Source organism: Sinohyriopsis cumingii, chromosome 3 (genome assembly GCF_028554795.1).
Source record: "Sinohyriopsis cumingii isolate HCF-2022 chromosome 3, ASM2855479v2, whole genome shotgun sequence".
NCBI classification, from domain to species: domain Eukaryota; kingdom Metazoa; phylum Mollusca; class Bivalvia; order Unionida; family Unionidae; genus Sinohyriopsis; species Sinohyriopsis cumingii.
In genome coordinates this window covers 42942312-42966504 of record NC_142963.1, presented here as the reverse complement: position 1 = coordinate 42966504, position 24193 = coordinate 42942312, and the positions used below count along the sequence as shown (strand labels likewise).

Below are 24193 nucleotides of genomic sequence, written 5' to 3'. Positions count from 1 at the left end.
AAAATGCAATTTAAATCTTTTCAGGCAACCACAGACATGGGTGTTCCATTTCTGTCCAGAGCATTTTCATCTTCACACTTGGTTCTTATCAGGACATCCTTGTGGGATAGAAGATTTAAACCTTTGATTGTGGAGAGAATCTCGAGTGCAAAGCCCTCCACTCTGAAGGCTTATAAGGGAATGTGGTGTGTTTTCAGGGACTGGACTGGTGCTATACCAACAGCATCATCCCACTGAGTGTCTCCATACCTCAACTGGTCAAATCTTTTTCTGGCTCTTTGAGGAGAAACATTAGGCCCCAATCTCTATCAAAGGCTACTGCTCCATCCTATTGGACACATTCAAGCATCATGGCAGACATGCTTTTTGGCATAATAAAGCCCTGTTAGATCATTTAGCCCATTTTGGTTTCATTTGACCAGAATCCCTCACTGTTTCCAAATTTAACCAATCCTGGGTTTTAACATGGCTCTGTTGGGGCCCTGAGTGGCCGAGTGGTCTAAAGCGCTGTCCATTACGGATCAATGCCATCTCACCTCTGTCTGCATGGGTTCGAGTCTTGGATTCAGCCAATATGGGTATGTGAGAAAGCTTGCCAGTAGCTTTTCATGGGTCAATGGTTCTTTCTGGGGTTTTCCCGGGTTCTTCCGCCACCATTAATACTGGCCACCATGTATAGCCTATCTTGTGCTGAAAAATGGCGTTAAACCCTACAACAACAACAACAACAGCATGGCTCTGTTTGATTCAGGCTTCTAGCCCACAATTCATTAAAGTTACTCTCATACAAGACGTGTCCTGCTAGCTTTAGCTTCCACATGCAAAAGGGTAAGTGAGTTGCGTGCCCTTTCTGTCGATCCGAACTCTCTTCAGTTAAGATTGGAGGGTTCAGTGCTTCTCTTGACACAACCAGGCTTTGTGGCCAAAAATATGTTATTTTCAGTCAATAACCAGAATCGTCATTCGCTCACTCTCTTCCATAGGCAGGTCAAGAACAGCAGCCATGCTAGATCCTGTTTGCACTCTCAAGCACTACTTGAAATGGACAGAGATGAGTCGTGTCATGTGCAAATGCCTCTTCCTTTAGACGACGCAGGATATGAGACCTCAAGCCCTTGCTTTGTAGCTGAAATGGGTTGTACACTGAGTGTACTCTAAAGTCTCACAAGACATAGTCACCTCACAAGAATTACAGCTCAGGAACTTTAGGCCATCTCTGCTAGTCTTGCATTCAGACAATCCAAAATATAATAGAAGCTCTTGGCTGGCATGCAGAGAAAAACCGTAATCTGGTTGTCCGGTGGTGACAGCACAGATGGCCACCAGATCCAATTAGATGAATTAACACAGCCTGTTGGCTTTGCTGGATTTGTCAGTGAAACCTTATAGGTAAAAAGATTTAAATGTTCATTTTAACTGTATATAATGGTCACAGGTCAAGTGACCCTAGGCTCTGTTGCTTATGTAATGAGGAGAATGGGTTATCATTCACATGGGGAGACAACCATCATTCCCTAGATAGATGCCCAAGGTAGTGGTCATATGCTAAGCATCCCCTCCTTTTTCTGATTCTCCTAACTTAATATGATTGGGGAATGTATGCAATGGGGAAAGCAGATTTTTAAGTAAATTGTGTTTTCTTCTTTTAGTAAGGCTGGATTCATGAGGTAGCAGGCGAATATTCCTAACATAATATGATTGGGTAACTATTCTCAGAGAAACATAATTTACTTAAGTATTCACTGTTACATGCAAATTCAATGGTTGTAATTTCAGTATGCTCCTATTTTCCACGATATTGTTGTTATTGAGTTTAAACTAATTTCTCTGCAAGTTATTATCTGAAGAAAAACTTTGATGCTATACGTCCTGCTGTGCTCAGTTCAGATTATGAATATCCTTTATCCAGTGATGGATTAGTTTTGAGACCAATATTGTATTCTGGAATATAAATATGATTGTGGATCCAATGATAGATTATTATTGATACCACTATGTAAATAATTATTGTGTTCTGGATATGATTGATGATCCAGTGATAGATCAGTATCAAGACCAGTCTGTAATTATTGTGTTCTGGATATGATTGATGATCCAGTGATAGATCAGTATTGATACCAATCTGTAATTATCATGTTCTGCATTATAACTGATGATCCAGTGATAGATCAGTATTGAGACTAGTCTGTAATTATTGTGTTCTGGATATGATTGATGATCCAGTGATAGATCAGTATTGATACCAATCTGTAATTATCATGTTCTGCAATATAATTGATGATCCAGTGATAGATCAATATCAAGACCAGTTTGTAATTATTGTGTTCTGGATATGATTGATGATCCAGTGATAGATCAGTATTGATACCAATCTGTAATTATCATGTTCTGCAATATAATTGATGATCCAGTGATAGATCAGTATCAAGTCCAGTCTGTAATTATTGTGTTCTGGGTATGATTGATGATCCAGTGATAGATCAGTATTGATACCAGTCTGTAATTATCATGTTCTGCAATATAATTGATGATCCATTGATAGATCAGTATCAAGTCCAGTCTGTAATTATTGTGTTCTGGATATGATTGATGATCCAGTGATAGATCAGTATTGATACCAATCTGTAATTATCATGTTCTGCAATATAATTGATGATCCAGTGATAGATCAGTATTGATACCAATCTGTAATTATGTTCTGCAATATAATTGATGATCCAGTGATAGATCAGTATCGAGACCAGTCTGTAATTATCATTTTTAAGAATATGATTGATGATCCAGCATTTCTTTACAGGCCTCCAGAACTGCACCTAGCACATGATGATGATGATGAGGTAGTTAAACATGTTTCAAGAAAGAGAAAACCACCAGGTCCCCCGCCTGGCCCTCCACCTCTACTCAGTGATAGTGAAGATGAGGAATATGATCCTGCTAAAGGTTTGATGTTCATGTTACTTAAGTTATAAGTAATTATAAGATGACATTGACACTGATAATCATTATTCTTTTAACTATTGTGAATCTGTTCATCATGTTGGCTATTTAATATTTTGTTAAGCATAACATAGATTTGTCATAATTGAGACGTGCTGTAAAATGGTTTTGTTTCTGATATGTTCATTCTTCCCATATACAATGATGAAATTCATAGCTGCCAACCCTCACGATTTTGGTGTGAATTTCATGACTTTTTCAATGATTCACGGATTCATGCCGCATGCAAAAATTCACAAATTCCCCAATTCTCAATTATTTTAAATCTTTAATAAAAGAACTGGTTTCCCATTAAGCACAAGTTGTGATATCGGTAGTTGCCAAAGTGGTCCGGTACTGCTGGTCGCAATATTAATGGAACTATAGCTGATTGGTACAGTTGGCCTGATAGCAAGCATTTTAGCATATTTTAATTTATATGTATAAGAGTAGTTTTACAAATGCTTTTGAGAGAATCTGGGGCCTAACTGGAATTTTGCTCTGCATATGCACCACAAACACTTATTTTAATTACCATTCAGCTTTGCATCTTGTCTTCACCAACAAGGAAAAAAAAATGTATTGCACAAAAAGTGAAGTTTAGTTTGGAATATACCAAAATTTGGCTGTGCATTCAGCCATCAAACACTGATATACACAATGTTTTTTGCACTCAGTGTGCCACAAATTTTAGCATTGGGCATGGTGGTAGAGACAATGCACATAGGTAACAAAAAGCACATAGAGTTTGGGAAAATTAAGAACTCGCGGCAGATTTCAGCTCTGCAATATTTTAAGCCATCGACAGAAAACCTGCAAGCTACTAGCGCTGAAGCATTGTTTGTGAGTTTTCTTGTTGAACATAATCTACCTTTATCAGCTGGAGACGATGCTAAACATTTGTTCCAACAAATATTCCCAGACTCGCAGATCACTTCACGAATTCATGTCAAAATTCACTAATTGTTATCCCTATTTTCACTAATTGCGATCCTGGGGGGTTGGCAGCTATGGAAATTTGTGAAGTTGAAATCTTTTGTTATGTTATTATTTGTGAACACTAATAAATGAATTTCAAACTATAGAAAGATATGGAATTTACTTGTAAAGTCAGTTATGGACTGAACCAAATATATTTAGTGACTTTAGCTTCTTTTTATCATGCAGACGTTACTTTATATTTGTGCTAATAATAATCCTTATTTGTATTAAATTTATACTTTTTTATTATGTGTTAACATTTTACTGGTTCTCTCATTTCACATCAGTATCAGTCTGTGCTCGAGTCACTCAGCTCCTTTGGCTGATCTCTCTAAGGAAATTAGTCATTTAAATAATAATACAGCTATTAATTAATTGGAATTAGTGATTTTAAAATATGTGTTATCATGTCTTAATTTCCACAGAGAAACTTCAAGAGCATGTATATGGTATTTAAGTTCAAATGAGTTGATAAAATTTGTTTTAAAAATAGTTTTGAATTTAAACCTTGGGCTGGCTAAACTTTCATTCTACTAAAGGCTCTCAGCAGAACAAAATCTTTGGCATCCTGGTACTTGAAGATTATCATTGTATGATTAATGTGGATGAGTGTAGTCTTTTCTGTTAACAGTTGCATCATTCAATAATTAGGACCACACATCACAAAGTCAGTGAAGCCCTATATTAATAACATTAGGTTGGTTGACCATCTGTCCATCTATTAACTGCTTGGTTTCCATGACTTTAAACGGAAAAGTCAGATTGTAACCAACTGTTGTATTAAGATTTATATTGATAAAACCTCAAAACAATCCAAGTTTCGGTCTTCATTTTCATAACTTTGAGAAATTCTGGTGCATGATATCCCATCTCCTAACTTCCATTTCTGCAGCTTATGTTTAGCAAGGATTATTGAATTTCCAGATTTAACATTCAACATTGTATTAATTTAAGTTTGAATGAGTTCAATTTCCAGGGTTTTATGATATCATATGCAGGAGTTCTGACTACCTTGATTGCTTGACCTGTTAACTTTGGTTTCTACATAATGACTTTACCAAGGTTTGTTGGATTTTTTTAAAAAATCTGGCTTGTGCTTTTTTTATTGATGAAACCTGGAGTAAGTTCATTTGCAAGAATTATGGCACATGCTTACCCCATCTCCAGACTTTCCACAGCACAATTTTAGCTTTTTGGATGTCAACAACATTACGCATTGAGTTTTACTTTAATAAGACTTTAAATAATGATGGTTTCCATGATTCCATTACAAAAATGTACAGGAGTTATAGTTTCTGATGATACATCCTCGTAACTTTGGTTTCTACTGAACAACTCAGCTAAGACTTGCTTTTACCTTTAATTTGAAACCAGTTACAGTATTCCACAAAATAATCTGTTGGAGTTATGGCCCTTGATTACTCATTCTCCTGAATTTGGTTTCCAAATCATAACTTTGACACGAATTGTTTGATTTTAACTAGATTTGACAAGTAGCTTTATCGTTCACTGTCTTTGATTTACCTTGTTCCATATTAGAGTTATGCCCCCCCCCCCAATTGTCCTCTTAACTTTTGTTTCTGCAGCATGACTTTACTTTGGATTTTTGAATTTCAATCAGATATACCATGTCCTTATATATCAGTAAAATATTGAACAGGTTTAATTTCCAGCATAATTCCAATTCATCATCATTTAGGAGTTATAACCCATGACTGCCTGTTCTCCTTACTTTGATTTCCAACATAACTGTAGTAAAGATTGTTTCATTCTAACTTAATTCAGCATGAAACTCTATATTGTTGAGACTTTGATATAAATTTCAAATATTTAGAGGAGTGAATGAACATGGTCACTTATCCTGCTAAATTTCAGTTTTGTTCCATAACTTTTAAAAGGATTGTTGAATTTAAGCCAAACTTAGTATGCAGCATTATATTAACAAAACCTTGGAGTTTAATTTCCAACTTTGTGTATAATGATTTAGAAAGGTTATGGACTTTGATTTTCTGTCTCCTGAACTTCTGTCTTCACTGCAGATTTTTTTGATGGATTGTTGGATTTCAACCAAACTTTACATGTAGGTTTATTTTAATGAAATCTTAAATGTGTTGAAATTGTATACATCTACTTCACATGAGATGAATTATAAGACTGTAAGGTAATTAATTAGTAGAATGTTGTCCCATTTTTTTCAAACATTGGTTATTACACGTATTCATTGCTATGTGTTACTCATGAGTTTTTTTCATGTGCAGCTTTTAATTGCTAAATTCTTGTGTAAGTTTGATTGCTGTCACTGTAAATCATCAGTTTTAGAGTTGTGACTCATTATTGATAAATATACTCCTTTGGTTTCAAAAAAGTGTCTCTGTTTGATGATCTATGTGGCATATTGTAGTAAACAGGACCCATTCTTATGCACCAATTATTTACAGCTCTGTTGTATATTTTTTTAATCCAAAACACATTTATGAACAAATCTGGAAGTATATTTTTTGATCAAATTAAGTGAGTGCTGAATAATTTTGTACCAGTATATATGGTCAAGGCATAGAGGCTAGTAAGGCATGAAGATTCCAACAAACCTTGATGGCCTTGTAAAAACCCTGTTCTTTGTTTTAATACCATTGCTATCAGTTGTGCTGAAAATGTGAAATAAACATTAGGATGAGTACATGAATGATGAGTAATACTCTACTAATTGATTACAATTTAATTTGAATGCCTAGTTTCATGATCATAAAAACTTGTGTAATGACTCTCTCTGATGTATATTAATAAATGCAGATTTACCTACTGCCTGTTTCCTTTTTCATATCCTAAATCATATATTATTCCCATTTATATATACATCTTTGCAAAAATCAACTAACTGTTAAATAAACAATAAGTAGATTAGTCCCAGTTTCTCAAAACCTATTTCAATAAGGTCTGTCCAAAGTGCTATTTTGTCATGTGTTTAAATAAGCACTTACCGTGAATTGGCTTAAGGGTAGGTGTTTTGGGGTCATCTGAGACTTGATCTTGGTGTACATCTCCAATGTCCATATCTTTGTAGTTTCTGTTCTGCATATTTTGTAACAACACCTTTGTAACAACACCTTCGGCAACAGCCATCACACTATGCACATTAATAACACTGGCATTCATTGGAACAATATGGATCCAATTTTGGATTACATTATCAAGGTCAAAGGGTTGCCAGTGGGCAATTTCAGCAGGATTATTTTGGAACAAAAGAGGTTTACAGTCATTGGCACCTAATCCCTAATTCTTCAGAATGCTTTGATAGCGGTCTTTATGAAGACATGGGAACCTAATTACTTAAGAATACATTAATGTCATTGAATTATTTAACTCAGACATGTGTGGAAAAATAGGCATTTTCTTTAAGATCTCTGCATTTAAACTGGATGTTAGCAATGAATAACTTAATTGATCAGTTTAAGAACTGCAGCACTGATTACTTCTGTTCACTACAAATGCATTGGAGTGAATGTTGATATTGTTGACAGGGACATATAAATTGTTGTTTTACTTTTCTTTTCTTTTTATATCATAGATTCATGAAATTAGGTACCCATGAGTATGTACTTTTCACCCAAACCACAAGATTTGAAACCCATGAAAAAAATGTTTCACATTCATTTGAAGGCTAAAACATGTTATCAAGATTGGGAAGGGGAAAAAGACAAGTCTGTTCCATTTCAGGCTTGTGGAAGGCAAGAGCTATTTAGTGAAGAAATATATGTATATCTTGCAAAGTGATGCATGATTTTTGTCCATTCAAATGACTTTTCAGTACTGTTTTTTTTTTTAGAAATCAGTACAAGTCTAAAATTATTCATTGTGGTATGTTGCATTTCAAAGAATCACTCTTTAATTTCAGATATAATTGAGAATATTGGTCCAGTGGATATTGATGTAGAGCACCCCTTGGACTCCCTGGATGAACCAGATCTTCCATCTACTGTCTCACTTCCCCCTGTTATACCCCCAGAAATCCCTGAACCTGAAGAACCTCCAGGTATTGTGAAATACCAGAATCAGCTTATTCAAATTCTGTTGTTGGTCCTACCTTTCCATGATGTAAAGGTTATTGAATTTGTTCAGAAAAATATACTTGTGATGAATTATTTTAGAAATGGTCAGGATGCTTGCAAGGACAGAATCTTGATGAAACTCCCTGTTTTGTAGATCCATCTTTCTAATATGACTATGATGGTTTATTATATTTGTTCTGAAAAATAAGTGGATGATTTGTTTTATCAATGGCCAGCAGACTGGCAAGTTACCCTGCTAAAACAATGAGCCCACACCCATATTTTTTTAGTACAAATTCAGTATCCTATTAATTTTTTTACATTGAAATAAAGACAAAGTTATTTTGTACAATTTTAATTCTGATCAATTTGCAACTTAATGCTGTTCCGTAGAAGGGCATTATTTTCGTATTCACATTGATAAATGTTAAACATCCTGTGCACCTTACATTTTTAATGAATGAAAATTATGCACTTATTTATGATATAGTGAACACATGAATAGACCTGTTACTTAATGTTCCTTGAAAAATTTTGCATCATCAAAATGTTCCTATCATCTTTGCCCTAAATCTTCAGACACCTTTCATTTTTTCACTGAGGGCTGTTCCATTAAAACATGCATGGTATCCAGGGAAGGCAGTTTTTTAAAAATATATGCCAAGGTACTTTGATTTACAGAGTTCTTATTAAAATGATAGGAAAATTCTAAATTGCATCTATGTGTGAGACCCCACTTTAAAAGTGCCTACCCTGGGTCCCATGTATGTTTTAATGGAACAACCTTGAATGATTTTTTTTATAAACCATAAATTGTCTGTAAATTCAGTAAATTTAATTATCACAATAACACTAAATAAGGTCAGTTGCAGTTTGCATCAAGAAATGGACAGGTAATTTAATTTAATCCAGTACATAGTTTTTCAAAAACAAAAATGACTATTCTACCTGCCTATCAAAGACTGTCATTTGTTGCCGTATTAAGATTGCCAGCCATAGTTTTACAGGCCTATCTTGTGAAAATGTCAGAAATTTAAGAATCATTAAGTTTTATAATAATATATGCAGGTCAACGTTGATAAAAGAGAAAATTGTATCAGTTGTGGTTAAATGCTCTGTGTTGCAATTACATGCAGTTGATTCCCTTAAAAAAAGCAGACATTTGCAAATCTGAAGAATAAATTCATATAATTAATATGCATATACTTTTATTCTATATACCATTTAATTCAGCATTGAAAATCATTTAATCCTTTCTATGTAAACCAGGTCACAGCTCTTTAAGATAGTTGGTCCTTTTGTAAGACACATTGTTTTGATGCTGTGTGTAAATTGTAAGATGTCTTATAATTAAAATGCATTGAATGTATTTGCCCTTTGACCTATTATTTATTGTCAGTTAGTCAAATAAAAAATTGTTTGATTAGTAGATTGCAAAATTTGCCCAACATTGACCTTTGCATGTGGCATTGTAATTGGCTAATATATTATTTCTCCATTTTGATTAGGGATTTTAATATTAATAGTTGACGTTAAAATCTCTTCTTAAACAGTCAAGCAAGAAAGAAAGAAAGAGTTTCTAATAACAGTGCTAACAAATTATTCATGTTCATCTTACATCTCACTGAATACCAACAAACTCATTCAGTTTTTAGCATGAAGTTTGAATTGTAATGAGTATCACATGGCAATAATTTTCACCTCATGTATACACTGCATTTCACTTTGTCAGTGGTCCATAACATCACAAGCACTGACTGGCTAATTGTTCTGTTTCTATCTTTGTGGGGAAACACTCTGAACTATGAGGAAATTTGAATAAAGGAATAAATATTTCTCTGCTCAAGACTTCAGTTGTCTTGACAGTCACTTTTCAATCTACCATTTAAGTTGAGACAGCTTAATCTCATACCGAGTAGGATGATTATGCACATCAGTTCTGACAACTTGATTTTCACTGTTATTGACATAATTCTGTTTAACATAGTTATTTTCATATTTAGAAACAACAGTATTTACACAAAAGATGTCTATACCAATTGATACACAGACTTCAGTAATTTTGATTTTGTCCCATTTACATTTCAATCACAATCCATAATCAGGTGACTATCTCTAGTCAATGATGCATTTAACTTCCCGTTAGTAATAATAATATACATACCTATATATATATATATATATATATATATATATATATATATATATATATATATATATATATATATATATTACTGTTAGTTGAACATACTCATAACGTTTACATAACAGATCACAAAACCAATATTTGACACAAAATTTAGTCAAGATGGTTCTACACCTGTGTCATTATCATTTAAAATGGAAGACTTTCATTTTTTTAAATTCTACTTAGATTTTATTAAATTGATAGTCAAAGTCTGCTCTGCTATCATCATAGTGTCTATGCATCCAATAACTCAATTGCATGGAAAATTTCTTCTTAAATTCAGAAGATCATAATCATGTTTGGATTCCATCTTTCAATCAATGAAAGTTGTCCTGCTTCACATACTTTGCAACTATGGGTTATGCAGAAAATACAACAACAGGTGCTTGTCGTTTTCAGTGGGAAGTTATTGAATAGTTGCATTAATGAATTGGAGCTGATTACACAGATTATAATTTGACAGATTGGATAGTTAAGGCAAAAGGAGATTTAATCTTAAGATTACAATTAGATGGATCAGATATTTAAAGTTTTAAAAAATTTGGATTTTATTGGCATTTTAGTCAGGAGATGCCAAGCATTCCAAATTAAGCAAAATCATTCTGAATTTTTTCCTTAAAATTGCACCATTACAATCACTTCTCTCAGACTCAGATTTTCAGGTCAGATACAATTCTATATGTGAACTGCAACTTGATCTCCATTGTATCTAAATCTTGAGAAATTCCTGTAATGTGTGATTGTGATACTTTTGTGCAAGTATACCTCAAAAGCAGGTAAATATTAAATAATCAGAAATAATGTCATTTAAGTGCCCTGCTTCAGCATTGAAAGTTTAAGAAAAATTTCAAACCAAATATGGCCAGTGAGGATTATGCATACATCAAAATGTGTGTTTTGGATATTCTAAATGGAATATGCAAGACATCAACTTTGAATGCATACAATGCCCTTGCAGTCTTTGATGGGTTGCATCAGATTACAGGGTGGGATAGATGACTGTAAAAAACACCTTTAATCCAAAAACCACTTTAAATTTGTTAGATTGCTGGAAATCAATTGTTTTAAAACAATTTCAGGTATTCCTTTTTATGTTCATATTCCAATTTTAAAGCCGGCATTTCATTTGCACATCAGTATGGATTGGCATTTGATTTGAGACTCAATTTTCTTGTCCCCCTTGATAATTGGTATCTTGTCCCTTATATATCTGCTGTTATATTTTTTTCTATACAATTTAAGCTAAACTGAGGAAGATCAGATTTATTGATGATGATACTAGAGATCCTGATGAAGAAGAAAAAGATACAAGATTAAAGTACAGACCCAAAAAACCAGCTCTTACTTCCATGCAGAGAAGAATGTTAGAAATGGCAGGGCAGGATGCACCTCCTGATGCAGAATCCTCAACCACTTCATCTTCCTCCTCAGAAGATGAGGATGAGGATAGAGAACATGAGAGAAGAAAAAGAAAGGTGGGAAGAGATCTAGTATGCCTTTTTTATGCTTTATAAATTGAGAATCTTACATCAAATTGTAGTAGTTTTATAAAAAAAAATTGGATATATGGCTGTGCATCTGTTAAGTACATTTGTATAATATGTACATTACTAATGAGGAAATCATGAAATTTTGTGTTGCAGCTATTTGCAGATTTGCAGGTATTTAGTCAAATAAAAATATTATCATGTAAAAGTTTCTATTACAAGCCCCACACAAAGATGTGGAACATCTAAAATACCTTAAGCAATTACTACATTGATCATCATAATTGTATCTGTCCATCCCTCAGACATGCCAACCCCTGGAGAGGAAACAGTATAATCCAAGTGGACAAATAGAGTAATCTACATCTTACATGACAAAACTTCAATGAACTTATTTACAAAATGATTTATTTATCCCTCTGGACTTTTAACATCAATTACTGCTTCAGGTTTTTGTATTTAACACTTTGAGCTTTAAAATGCAACAGACTCTCTGAGATTATGAATGTTTTGCACACAAGTAGAGCACTAAGTGCTGGGTTACAGAGCCTGGATCTGAATTCAGTTTTACTTTTATTAACAATACTGAACAATCGCTCACAGTCAGCATTAGAATGGTAAAGAACCAATATTCCTTTCATAACCTGACAAAGAAGAGGAAATATATATCTTCCAGTTATTGGGTCTTTTAGCTGGGAAATAAGATGAAAAAAAAATCAACTCTTTTCGCATGAAGTACATTGTCAGGTAGAGTGCCAACTTGATACTTCAGGGGTTCTCTTAATTTTTCAGCAGCCTTCCCTGCAGCATGGGGCATCATATGACAACTTGATATGAACAATGATGGAGACATTTTTCAAAATATAGAATGCAACTCCTTTATGAATTCCAGTCATTACTGATGTAATATCAGCTGAAAACCCCATACAGTTTGCCAACTTATATTTATTCAAAGTATTATCAAGCAAATAAATAAAAAATGTTTTCTCCAGTGGAATCTTCTGCTAATTCTGGTAATGAAAGAAGAGCACTCTGACTTTGCCCTTTTCATTGTCAAAGTCTCCTACACAGACTGGCTACAACTTTTTGTCATCATAATCACTACTCCTGTCTGTTGCAATACCAAACAGCCCAATTTTCATGGTTTCTGCAGTTTTAAGTGAAGTATCTTCTGCTAAACACCTAATAATAATAGATGATTGTTCTTGCACATGCATATTTTGTGCAATTTTGGAATCAGGAAGCATCTGTTTGAACAAAGGACCAATGTTGTCTTCTACTGCTGTAGATAATGCCTCTGCATTTATAAAATTCGTGTCCACAATTTAGTTCTGCTGTAAAAAAAAAAAAGAAATTATCATAGTACTGGAGTTAGTAAAACAAGCTAATTTAAGGTTTCTTTGTTTTACCACCATGACCAGTGTTAAACTCCTATCCACACAGCCTGCAAGGGGTGCGATGCTTCCATTGAATGGAACGCTGTATTGTGTAATTCAGTATTCATCTCTGAATCAATTTTTCGTCTTTTCCTAATCCAGCTGTGAAATTATTTGAAAAATATTTTTGCTCTAACACACGCATCGACTAGAATAAATCTGACTTCTAGCGTTAAATACCTACCGACTGGTTCTGTACCAGGTATGATCTTGAACAAAAAATACTGCTACCAGAGATTACAAGTTAGAAAACCAGTCTGTTCTCTCCTAACTAAGCCATACAACTGCTATAAATAGAAACTGAGGTCGAAAGTTTGAAAGTAGAACCAGCATGTTTCTTGGAAATAGAACATAATACTATGGACAAGCATACTCTTATGTCGTAGTTACACTGAAGCCATCTTTTCTAGAATATGTTCTGTGGGAATAATGGGATGTTAATAAAAATGAGAAAACAAATTATTATTTTTCTGGGGGGGGATACAACGAAAATGCGTAATCCGAATACATTTACATGTAACGTGTAATTTAGTGGGGGAAAAAACATAATGATTATGCCAAAAACACAAAGGTTGGCATGTATGATCCCTTCATCTGCCCATCTTTACTTTCCATAACATATCAACTATTTGACAGGTTTTAGAAAAGTTGAATGATGTTCAGATACATATTTTGCCTTGACCATCAAACACACATACACCTGATACTGTATATAAAAGTACTCACTTTTTACTTGGATATAGATTTGATACAAACATATTCACACATCTACAGTGTTATCATTACATATGTTTTTTGATGGCATTCAAATGCATGCTGATTTCAGTATCATTCTGATGTCTTGAGAACAGGCTCAGTTCATGTTCACCTCTGATAAAATATACCATTTTGTGGAGATGCACTGAAATGCCAAAAATGTGTAAGTTTTTATTGATCATATTTCTCTTGTTTAAATTATAGAGACAGTCAGGAAATAGTGACAGTGACAGTGAAGAGGAAAAAATAGAGAGGAGTGGAAAAGAAAGGAGTGAAGAAGAGATGATGGAAGAGGATAAGGATAAGGAGGAAACATTTGCTTCCCATAGAGATGATGATGATTTGCCTCCTGGTGTTAGACCGGATTTCTCCAAGCCTCAGCAACAGCAGCAACAACCACAACAGCAACAACAACAACAGCAACAACAACAACAACAACAGAGACCAGGACCCCCAGGACCTCCCCCAGGGGCACCTCCTGGAATGCCCCCAGGGCTCCCACCAGGTACATTTAGGCATGCATTTGTCTGGTCAGCATGTTTTTTTTAGGCCTCACAAATTACAGATCCACTTTATGACTTTGAACAATCCCAAATAGTTTTCTCACCTCAGGAAACTATTCTCGATGATTTTCTATCAAAATCTTGCTCTGCATCATAAATTAATATTATGCACTTACATTATCAAATCTTTGTTTGATAAACTTTAATTCAACTCATTGATTACATTTCATGAGCTTGAGGAAGAAAATGATCATTAAGGTCATTTCTGCATTTTTTTATATATTTTTAAACATAGCATTCAGTTTACAGCAAGTTCAGTACAGACTGATTTCACCTGTTTGTGCCAATGTCTTGCTTGGTATCAACAACAAAAGGCAGGATTAAATGTGGGGGGTGCAAGCATTTCAAACTGGTGAAAGATATTCCCCCACTTATATTAAATGTTTGTAGTGCACATTGAACCATATATGCAGCTGTATGCACACTGGTCCAAGAAAAGATGGTCAGTATTCAGCCATCACTGTCAAAAATAATGCAGCTGAAAGAACCAAGAAAAACACACACAGACACGCACACACAAGGCCATCAGTATTGCTACCTATATCATTAATTTGTTTAGAATAAATCTCAGCAGTACCTATTCAATGCCGTACTCTCTACCATCACTGGCTTTCCACTCTCACCCCTTGGCCCTGCTGCTATAACCAGAACACATCATGTTCCAACTTCTGTAACCATTAGCAGATCCCAATATTGGCAATGGTGACCATTCCCCGCATACCCAGTACCCGATCTAAGCACCAGCCACAAGTCAGCCCAAGATATCATCCATCCCAGCTCCGACACAATCCTGACCCACACCTTCAGCAGTGTCTGTTTTAGAACTGGTAATTTAGGAATAAAATTCACCCCTCCATTTGAAGCAAGTGGTGGAATTGGCTGAGTCAAGAAATAATGGTATTGCTTTGAAAATATTTTGTTGAATTTTTTGGGCTCAGAGTTGTAAAAAATAGCATGAATCTTGCAATCATGCATCCTAGAAAAGCCCCTGCATCAGCTACCATAGCAAGTATGGTGATCTATTTTCCAAGTACAGACCTGCCAACTCTTACGATTTTGCCGTAAGTCTTACAAAAATTACCCTGAAAATACGGACTTACGGCATACTAGTAAAAACTACGGAAAAATGATCGTTACCGAAAAATCCAGATAATTGATTCATCCGTGTTTTATTTTGATCAAGGTTTCGTCTAAGAATTAGTGAAATTAATCAGGGATCCAAACTGACATTATAGCAGCACCCCACATGCTTGAAACTGCACCTATTTGTTCATGCGAAGCATGATCAAACTGTTGATTATAGAATTTTTAAAAATGGCGTCCAGAAAGCGATGCATTGTTAAGATGAAAAGGAAAATAAGCTTCTAGAAAAGTGTTAATAATCAACACAGAAGAATAAAAAATGAGTATTTAGATTCTTTTGAATAAAAGCTGGAAAGGACACAATTACGCTTATTTGACATCACATGATAATTTGAGTATGTCTCATGGCGGGAAATATGATTACAGTCCTCGTGAAATGGAAAAGAATTTCCAGAATTATGTAAAGTTGAGAGATAGCAACAAGCCATTGAGCTGCATAAGGCTTGGAAATAGAGTTTGTGCAACTGTACTAGTGGTAAATAAAGTACACGTTCTTTACAAACGTTTCAGTTAAACATAATGTTTATCATCAATGCGTCAAACTTTTAATTACGTTTTCCAGCTTTACAATAGCAGTTATTGATATTTCGTTTCACCTTACTGAAAACTGGTCAGTCTTACGGAAAAAATCAGCTACCTTACTGAGACGGATTTGTCAGGGTTGGCAGGTCTGCATGTATACCTAGTCCACATTTCCTTAGCCAGATTATTACTTCATGGCACAGACTACTGGGCCAGGATCAGCAGTTGCATAGTGACCCACATGGACCAGTCCATGACATTCCATCACCTTGTATTAACCCCAGGGATGCTCATGGTGATCATTCCTTTGATAGCCAGTTCTGACACCAGAAATCAGCTGACCCTGGACCATGACTCCACATCTGGCACAACCTTCACCTACACCATCTACCAATGGGACTGGATATAGAGGTATGTCTTCCCAGCATACCCAGTTGCAGACCCCAAAAACAGCATCCATTACCCAGACATATTTAGCTGGCTCCATCACAGATGACCTGCAAAGCTGGCATCACATTTGTTGAACCATTCTCCCACATTATCCTTGGAAGTAGTTCCAAAAGGCACTGGACAGGTCCATCACAATTCTTGACTCCATCACATTCGACTTTCAACTACAGCGCCTTCCCATTCCAACATGTCTGGTACTCCTCTTGCAGCCAGAATTTGAAAAAATTAACTTACAAGCATTCGCTTCTTCCCACAATCTTACATAGTGCTTGGAAGACCCAACCCTCCTTTCATTGACTGAAGTAGTCTTCTGGCCTCTACATCCTTCTGCTTAGGGGCCCCTAGTGGCCGAGTGGTCCAAAGCACTCACCATTATGAATCACTGCCATCTCACCTCTGTCTGTGTGAGTTCGAGTCTCGGATTCGGCTAATGTGGTTATGTGAGAAAGCTTGCCAGTAGCTTCTTGTGGGTTGGTGGTTCTTTCTGGAGGTTTCCCGGGTTCTTCCTCCACCATTTATACTGGCCGCCATGTGTAGCCTATCTTGTGCTGAAAAATGGTGTTAAACCCTACTACAACAACAAAAATCCTTCTGCTCAGTCATTGGCCTCTTATAGAATTCCTAATTTGATCTTTTTTGAAAATTAAAGACCAGCCATTTTTTTAAAAACAGCTCTTACAGTCTTGGTGATTTGCTGTTTTTCACACTGGTTCAAAAGGCAGCTTAGGACCCAAGCATCAGAAAAACTTTCTTTTCACAATGATGACTTTGATGAAACATTAACCTAGCTTTCTACAAATCAGACATGCTGATCATTTACCATAAAGTCAAAGCTGGGGTCAAAGACACTGCAGGCCTGGCAATGTTGAAACATTACTTTTTTGTGCATAAATTGATATATCCAGTAGTCGGTCTCACATGTGGCTCATGTACTCATTATGGCAGCTCAGCACTCGTTCTTTATTGACTTGGCTGCATCATTTAATCTCTAGCTTGTGGAAACTGATCAATGCCCTCACTGCTAAAAGACAATCACAAGGCCACCACAGATTGCACCCACTATCTTCCACCCTCTTATTCAATGGCCAGATAGAGGTGGTCAGTAAACAGGACACCAAAGAGGCAAACCTTGCTCCATCCCACTGACCCAGGACATAATACAAGGAGAGAATGTCGGCTTTCAACCCAGCTTCTCTTCCTGGCATGCATCTGGCAGAAAACAAGACCATGCCCCATGTTGCCAGTTGGAGAGGGGAGTTTTTCAACACTCCAGCACAGAAATGGAGACACCCTGTAGATATAAACCATGGTTCTTGTTAGAAATAAACACATTTCTCACATAAAAGAGCGGTCAGGCTGCTTCAGAACACAACCCAGCTTATTACAGACCTTTTCAAGATTGAAGGTCTTTCAAAGAAACATCTTTGGACACCTGAGTTCAGCATAGTTTTCCAGCAATTGATCCCAAACACCATTCAAGAGGGAGACTTGGTTCAAAAGCACAAGGTAAACATTCCTTTGTAACGTGATATGAAATCCTTTGTTTAACTCTTCATTCAACTAGCCACAGAATTCAGAATCCTCCTGTTGAGTTTTATTCTCCAAAAACACCCTTCTGCGGATCATTTCAGTAGTGAAAATACATTCTTAATCTTCCTCTCACCTTGACTGCCTTTAATTATTTTAGAAGGCAAGTTCCCAGTCCCCTGCCTTCACATTCTGGATTTTCTCAAGTGGTGTCCTTATTGACAAATCCATGTTCAAGTCTTCCACCCATTCACCCCATACAGGGTCTAGTTCCTAGAAGACATGCTGTCCAAATGGAATCAGCTGATTCACAATCAATGGTCCTCTTAATGCTAAGTCATTGATGGAATCTGTACCCAGAAGGTACAACATATTTTGAACCTGCTTTTAATGAGGTGAAATTCCAAGCTTCTGACCCTTGTCTTGCTAGCCAAAGATCCTAAAGCCTGAACTGCACTCTTTCTCCAGATTGGAAGAGTATTACTAAATATACCTTTCCCCTATCCCTTGGATTCCCAGCATCTTGGATAAAGCAAGGAGATCCTAGTGCCAATTAATTATACTTATTCATCTTTTTATCAGAAAAAATCATTGATCAGCTGCCTCAATCTAGCAGCAGAAATTCCCAGAACAGTTTTGACTTCTGCTTGCCTGCCAAAACAGCTGTACATGCAGGTTCTGCTTCCAAACATAGTGTTGCCAAAGCTGCATATGCATTTTGACCAACCTCTAGAATTCCCAAGTCAATGTTCTCTTGAGTTTGAAGATTCCCAGGAAGAGCCTCATTTTCCTTACTTACTGAGACAATAATAAATGTGGGTTTCCTTTAGAACCTAGTGATTTTGAACGTTGCATCTCACTTACATAAAGCAAGCACTCTGAAAGAACAGTTCTCAGCTGCAAGTGGGGTACAGAATTACTTATGCTTTGAATACCTATGAGAATTGAGTACCCCCTCTCCAGAGTGTAAGCAAGAACAAATTTGCTCCCTTTAAGCTCAATGGATACAGCTACACAATCACAGCTATAGTTCAACATCATGGAAGGAAACATATAAGCCATAACAAAGACCTGTCTGACCATTTTGTAAATTTAGACTTTTCTTCACAGTGGACCTTGTCTCATTGTCCAAGCTTAATTTTCCCTTGGTCTGGAAAAATTTGAATAAGGCTCCCATCAAACCATTATCAGGAGCCTCCAAAACTCGATTCTTGCACAAGACCTGCTTCCTTATCACTTTAGCTACAACAGGCAGAATCAGTGAGATCTACACCATGTTGATCCAGCCCCTACTATCTGCAGTTCCACCACACTGGTTCAGTTTCTCTCATGATTGGTCCTGCTTTTAATGGCAACAACAATACTCCTGCTCATGGAGGTATCAGTCCTTGCCCAGAAAGTGCTGTCCTTTTTGGATCCTATTTAGGTAGCACTCTTCAATTTTATATTTTGAATATGGTTAGATTTTTAAAGGATTTTCCTGATTTACCTCACTGGTTATACTGGCTAAAAAAAAAGACCTTGTATATCTTAGAAATTGTAAAAATAATAACCCAAGACAAGAATTTCATACTCCTTCCCACTTGCAATGGTATGATTGTCCGCATTAGCATAGCATTTGAGTGCAGCTGCATCCTAACTCACATCATTCCAACTGTATGGTGTCAGTCAGAGATGACCAAGTTTTTTTATCTCCAAGACCTTTCATCCCAAAGGCAGACCTGCCAACTTTTACGATTTTGCGGTATGTCTTATGAATATTACCCTTAAAATTCGGACTTACGGAATAAAAGCCAAAACTACGGGAAAATGATCATTGCCAGAAGTCTAGAAATTTTTTTCATCCTTGTTTGATTTGGATCTGGGTTTCGTCTTAGAAGTAGTGAAATTGGTCAGGGAACCAGACTAACTTTACAGCATTACATCAGATGCTTTAATCTGCACCTACTTGTTCATGTGAAGCGTCTGCATGATCAAACTGTTGATCATATAATTTTTTATGAAACAAGTGTTAATAATCAACACATGAAAAATAAAAAGGAATATTGAAATTCTTGTAAATAAAAGCTGGAAGGGACATAATTATGTTTATTGAACATCACATGCCAATTTGAGTATGACTCATGGCGGGAAATAGGACTGCCATTGTCGTGTGAAATGGAAAATGAATCTCCAGGAATTACAACAAGCCAATGAGCTGCATAGGGTTTGGAACTAAAATTTGTGCACTTGTACTAGTGGTAAATAAAGTCTATGCGTACTTTACAAATTTTTCAGGTGAACATAATGTTTATCGTTGCTGCTCGTTCTGAATACCAAACTTTTAATTACATTTTCCAGCTTTACAATAGCAGTTTATATTTTGTTACACCTTACTGAAAACTGGTCAAACTTACGGAAAAAAATCAACTGCCTTACTGAGGCAGACTCATCAGGGTTTGCAGGTCTGCAGAGGGCTGGATTTATGAGATCGTGGATGTACCCCTCCAAACATACAGTCCAGCATCATGATTTGGTCCTGTGTGTCCAACCATTCCAAAAAGATTTTCGCAAGATTGTGCAGCAACCACTCAGTGAAAATTGATAAAATTTAGCTTGCTTATTTGTATGAATGGGTAGATGATCTAATTGCATTTTCGAGGTTTTTACAGCACTTTCTTAATTCTTTAAACATTTCTGCATTTTGTTTTTTTGGAAAAAACCTTGCACTGTTAATCAAGAATCACTTGAGGCATGTGTGTGTGATTTTGATTTTGATTTTTAACATAGCTTTAGCAATTTTTCAGTCATATCGCTACGATGTCTGCAGTGTGACAGTTTATAGCCATGTTTAACACTGGGGCATCATGCCGCAAACATGTAGCATGATGTCCCACCCAGTCACATTATCCTGACACCAGGCCGACCAGTCCAAACACAAGCCACTTAATACTGAGCGCCAAGCGAGGCAGCTGTTAGTACCATTTTTGTAAGTCAGCCAGGGATCAAACCCATGACCACCTGCATCTGAGGTGGACGCTCTAACCACTAGGTGAATCACTTGAGGTAGACAAATTAACAGATAATGCTTGATAAGCATATTTAGATAAAATTCACTTGACCTACAGAAAAAAATATTGCACATTTATTAAACATGTGTACAGATATGCTGATGATCAGATTAAATGTTTAGGTATAATGGCAATTTAACTTTTTAACTCAGTTTTGCAATTTTCCAATGGAAACCATGTGACAAAAATCACTTAAAATTTGGTGTACATGTGTATCTGCATAGGTAGATTACCAGATTAAATTTTCATGACATTATATCAATAATTTCAAGATGTTTTGACTTTTGGGAATTCTTGGTCTACGGTAGGGATCATATTTATTTTTAACAAATCTGGAGGGGGGCAGGGTAAAGTTAAAGTGTAGAGTGTAAGTTGAATGACATGTTGCAGTGGGAATCCCACCTGCTTTTCAAACCACTCGGTGGCCTAGTGGTTAGAGTGTCCGCATCAGATGCGGGAGGTCATGGGTTCGATCTCTGGCCGAGTCAGACCAAAGACTTAGAGAAATGGTACCTACAGCTGCCTCGCTTGGCGCTCAGCATTAAGAGGTTAGTGTTAGGACTGGTCGGCCTGGTGTCGGGATAATGTGACTGGGTGGGACATTATGCTACATGTCTGCAGCATGATGCCCCAGTGCTAGACATAACTATAAATTGTCACATTGCAGACATCATAGCGATATGACTGAAAAATTGTTAAAGCTACGTTAAAAATCCAAATCACACACACCCGGTGAATGAAACCAAAATACATAATTAACTCATGAAGAAACAATACATTTATTTTGAGACAAAGTTTAAATCACCAGTGTTACAGCTCGATAAACAAAGGTTGCAACCACCTGCACTGAGTTAAACAGATGATGGCTTGGTGAAACACTGTAACAAAAGAAAATTAAAACAAAAATAATCTGGAAATGATTCTCACTTATAGTATTAAAGACAAAGAGCTCATTCACCCCCCAGGCATTACGGATTAACTGGAAAGACAAACAGTGTACTCAACCCTACACTGAAGCCCTTTCAAAAGATTTCTCACTGTGACAGTAGGACTACCAGCATTGTGTGGGTTTTCACAAAGATAAAGAAAAAATACAAACCTCTAAATTGACTGCATATGTCCATCATTACTCTCTTTGATGAAAAAATGGTTAATCTTACTGGCTATTCACATGACTTCGGCACTACAGTGACATTTAATGACATCTACTTTAGTCTGGTTTACTGCAGTTTACAAATGACACCATATGCTGGACTTGTAAATTTCATAAAACTGGTAGCTAGACATTTTTTTTTAAAAATACCTTATTTAGGCAGTCATTGTTACAAAGGATTAAATGATGGTTAGTAGTGTTTATCTCGCTGTTGTTCAACTGTAGTGTTATTTAATCTGCAATTTGCTTGCATGCTACATGTATCCTGAGCTCTCATGTTTACAAAGGATTAAATCAAGGTTATTGGTGTCGATCTGTTTTTTTTTTTTTGCAATGTCGTCGTTAATAGCAGTGTCGAAATGCATATTTTGCCAAGACATTGCGGTCGCTGATTGCATTCAGCAGGTGGTTGCTCATAACAGAGCATTTATATAATAAAATCGATCCATGCATTACAATTGTGGTCGGAAATGACAGGTGGTCACTCATAGCAGAGGTCGCTCATAACAGTTTTTAATAAAATTCATCTGCATACAAATTTCTGAGATGCACAGTGTAGTATTAGGTCAGATACATTATCTAATGAATAATTAGTCACATAAAATCTTTATTCTTGTTATTTTGTTTCCCATGAACAGGTCCTCCACCAGGTGTTCCACCTATGATGTTCCGCCCACCCCCATTGCGGGGTGGGCCACTAGGTGCCCCTCCCAGGATGATGCCCCCAGGCCCACCCCCAGGTCGACCCCAGGGAATGCCCCCAGGCCCCCCACCTGGCCTGCCACTCAACATCAGAATGCCACCAAGATTACCCCCAGGACCTCCACCAGGTGAGAAACAAACTTTTATAATTTCTTTGGAGCACATGAAGAGCAACATTTTAAAAGCTCTGTGCAGTCTTCTTAAAATGAACCTCATAGGATTAGTGTGTAGTAATTTTTGTTGTTGTTCTTAAGACAGAAATTCATTGACAGCAAAGAATACATGTTAATAGTAGTGATTTGGACTTAAGTTATTACTTTGCAGAATGATAAAATTCTTTAAATCTAAGTCACTTACAGATGGATTCCACTGTATTTCCCCCATCCACCCAACCCTGAAAATTTTGTTTTCTTATTGAAATATTTTGCTCTTCATGTGATTTTTCCCTTTTCACTCATCAGTTGGCTGATCACATTTCATTATATAGATTGGAGAATGTATCAGTGAGTTATATCCCTTTGAACAGAAAGCTTTAAGAGTTCCCAAATATACAATACTTGGCTTATTTGCAGCCTACAGTTCATATTTTGACTAACATGCAAATTATGCTTTTCTGGATAGAACAAAGTGTGTTTTGGGCTGTAATGGCTTCATGCTGGAATGGTATTTGAGGATATCCCAACTTATTGCATGTTGCTTTTTTTCTTTCATTTTTATTTTTAAATTTAAATCTTGGTCATTATAAGTTTTGCTTTTTAGATAAGAGTAAAACTGATAAAGATGTCAGTATTACTTGATGGGTTAATTTTGCCTTTATGATTTACTAGTATTAAATAATCTTTGGAATGGAACTGAATTACAGAAATATACATACATTAATGTAGTTTTAGCCTTTTTCATAAAAAAAATTACCTAGTTGTATACACTGGAATGAGTTCTTGTTGTTCATTACATTGTAATGACCACTTTCCAGTATATTTAAAAACAATTTTTCCAAACCACAAGGGTTCAGGCAGAATAGAAATTGAACAAAGCAGAGAGGTCAACATTTAAATCACACCGAGTCAAAAGTGGCTGCTAATCATTTTGACAAAATAATAGATCCAATGCTCCTGTTTACAAGAATAAACCAAGATGTTCCGGGAAGATGGTATCAAAAACTTATTGTTTCCTAAACTTGTCAAGAAACCATGGTTTAATGATGCTTGTAAAA

The 24193-nt window shown here is 36.1% G+C and overlaps 1 protein-coding gene across 1 annotated transcript in view; it reads left to right on the top strand.

The window, feature by feature from the left end:
• LOC149802765 (uncharacterized) overlaps positions 1–24193 on the top strand; it is an 80092-nt gene that overhangs the window by 22609 nt on the left and 33290 nt on the right. The window contains exons 8-12 of the mRNA XM_089952194.1: positions 2798–2940; positions 7850–7987; positions 11434–11666; positions 14075–14375; positions 22917–23108. Of these exons, the coding sequence (XP_089808320.1) occupies positions 2798–2940; positions 7850–7987; positions 11434–11666; positions 14075–14375; positions 22917–23108 (1007 nt within the window). The remainder of the gene's footprint in view (positions 1–2797; positions 2941–7849; positions 7988–11433; positions 11667–14074; positions 14376–22916; positions 23109–24193) is intronic.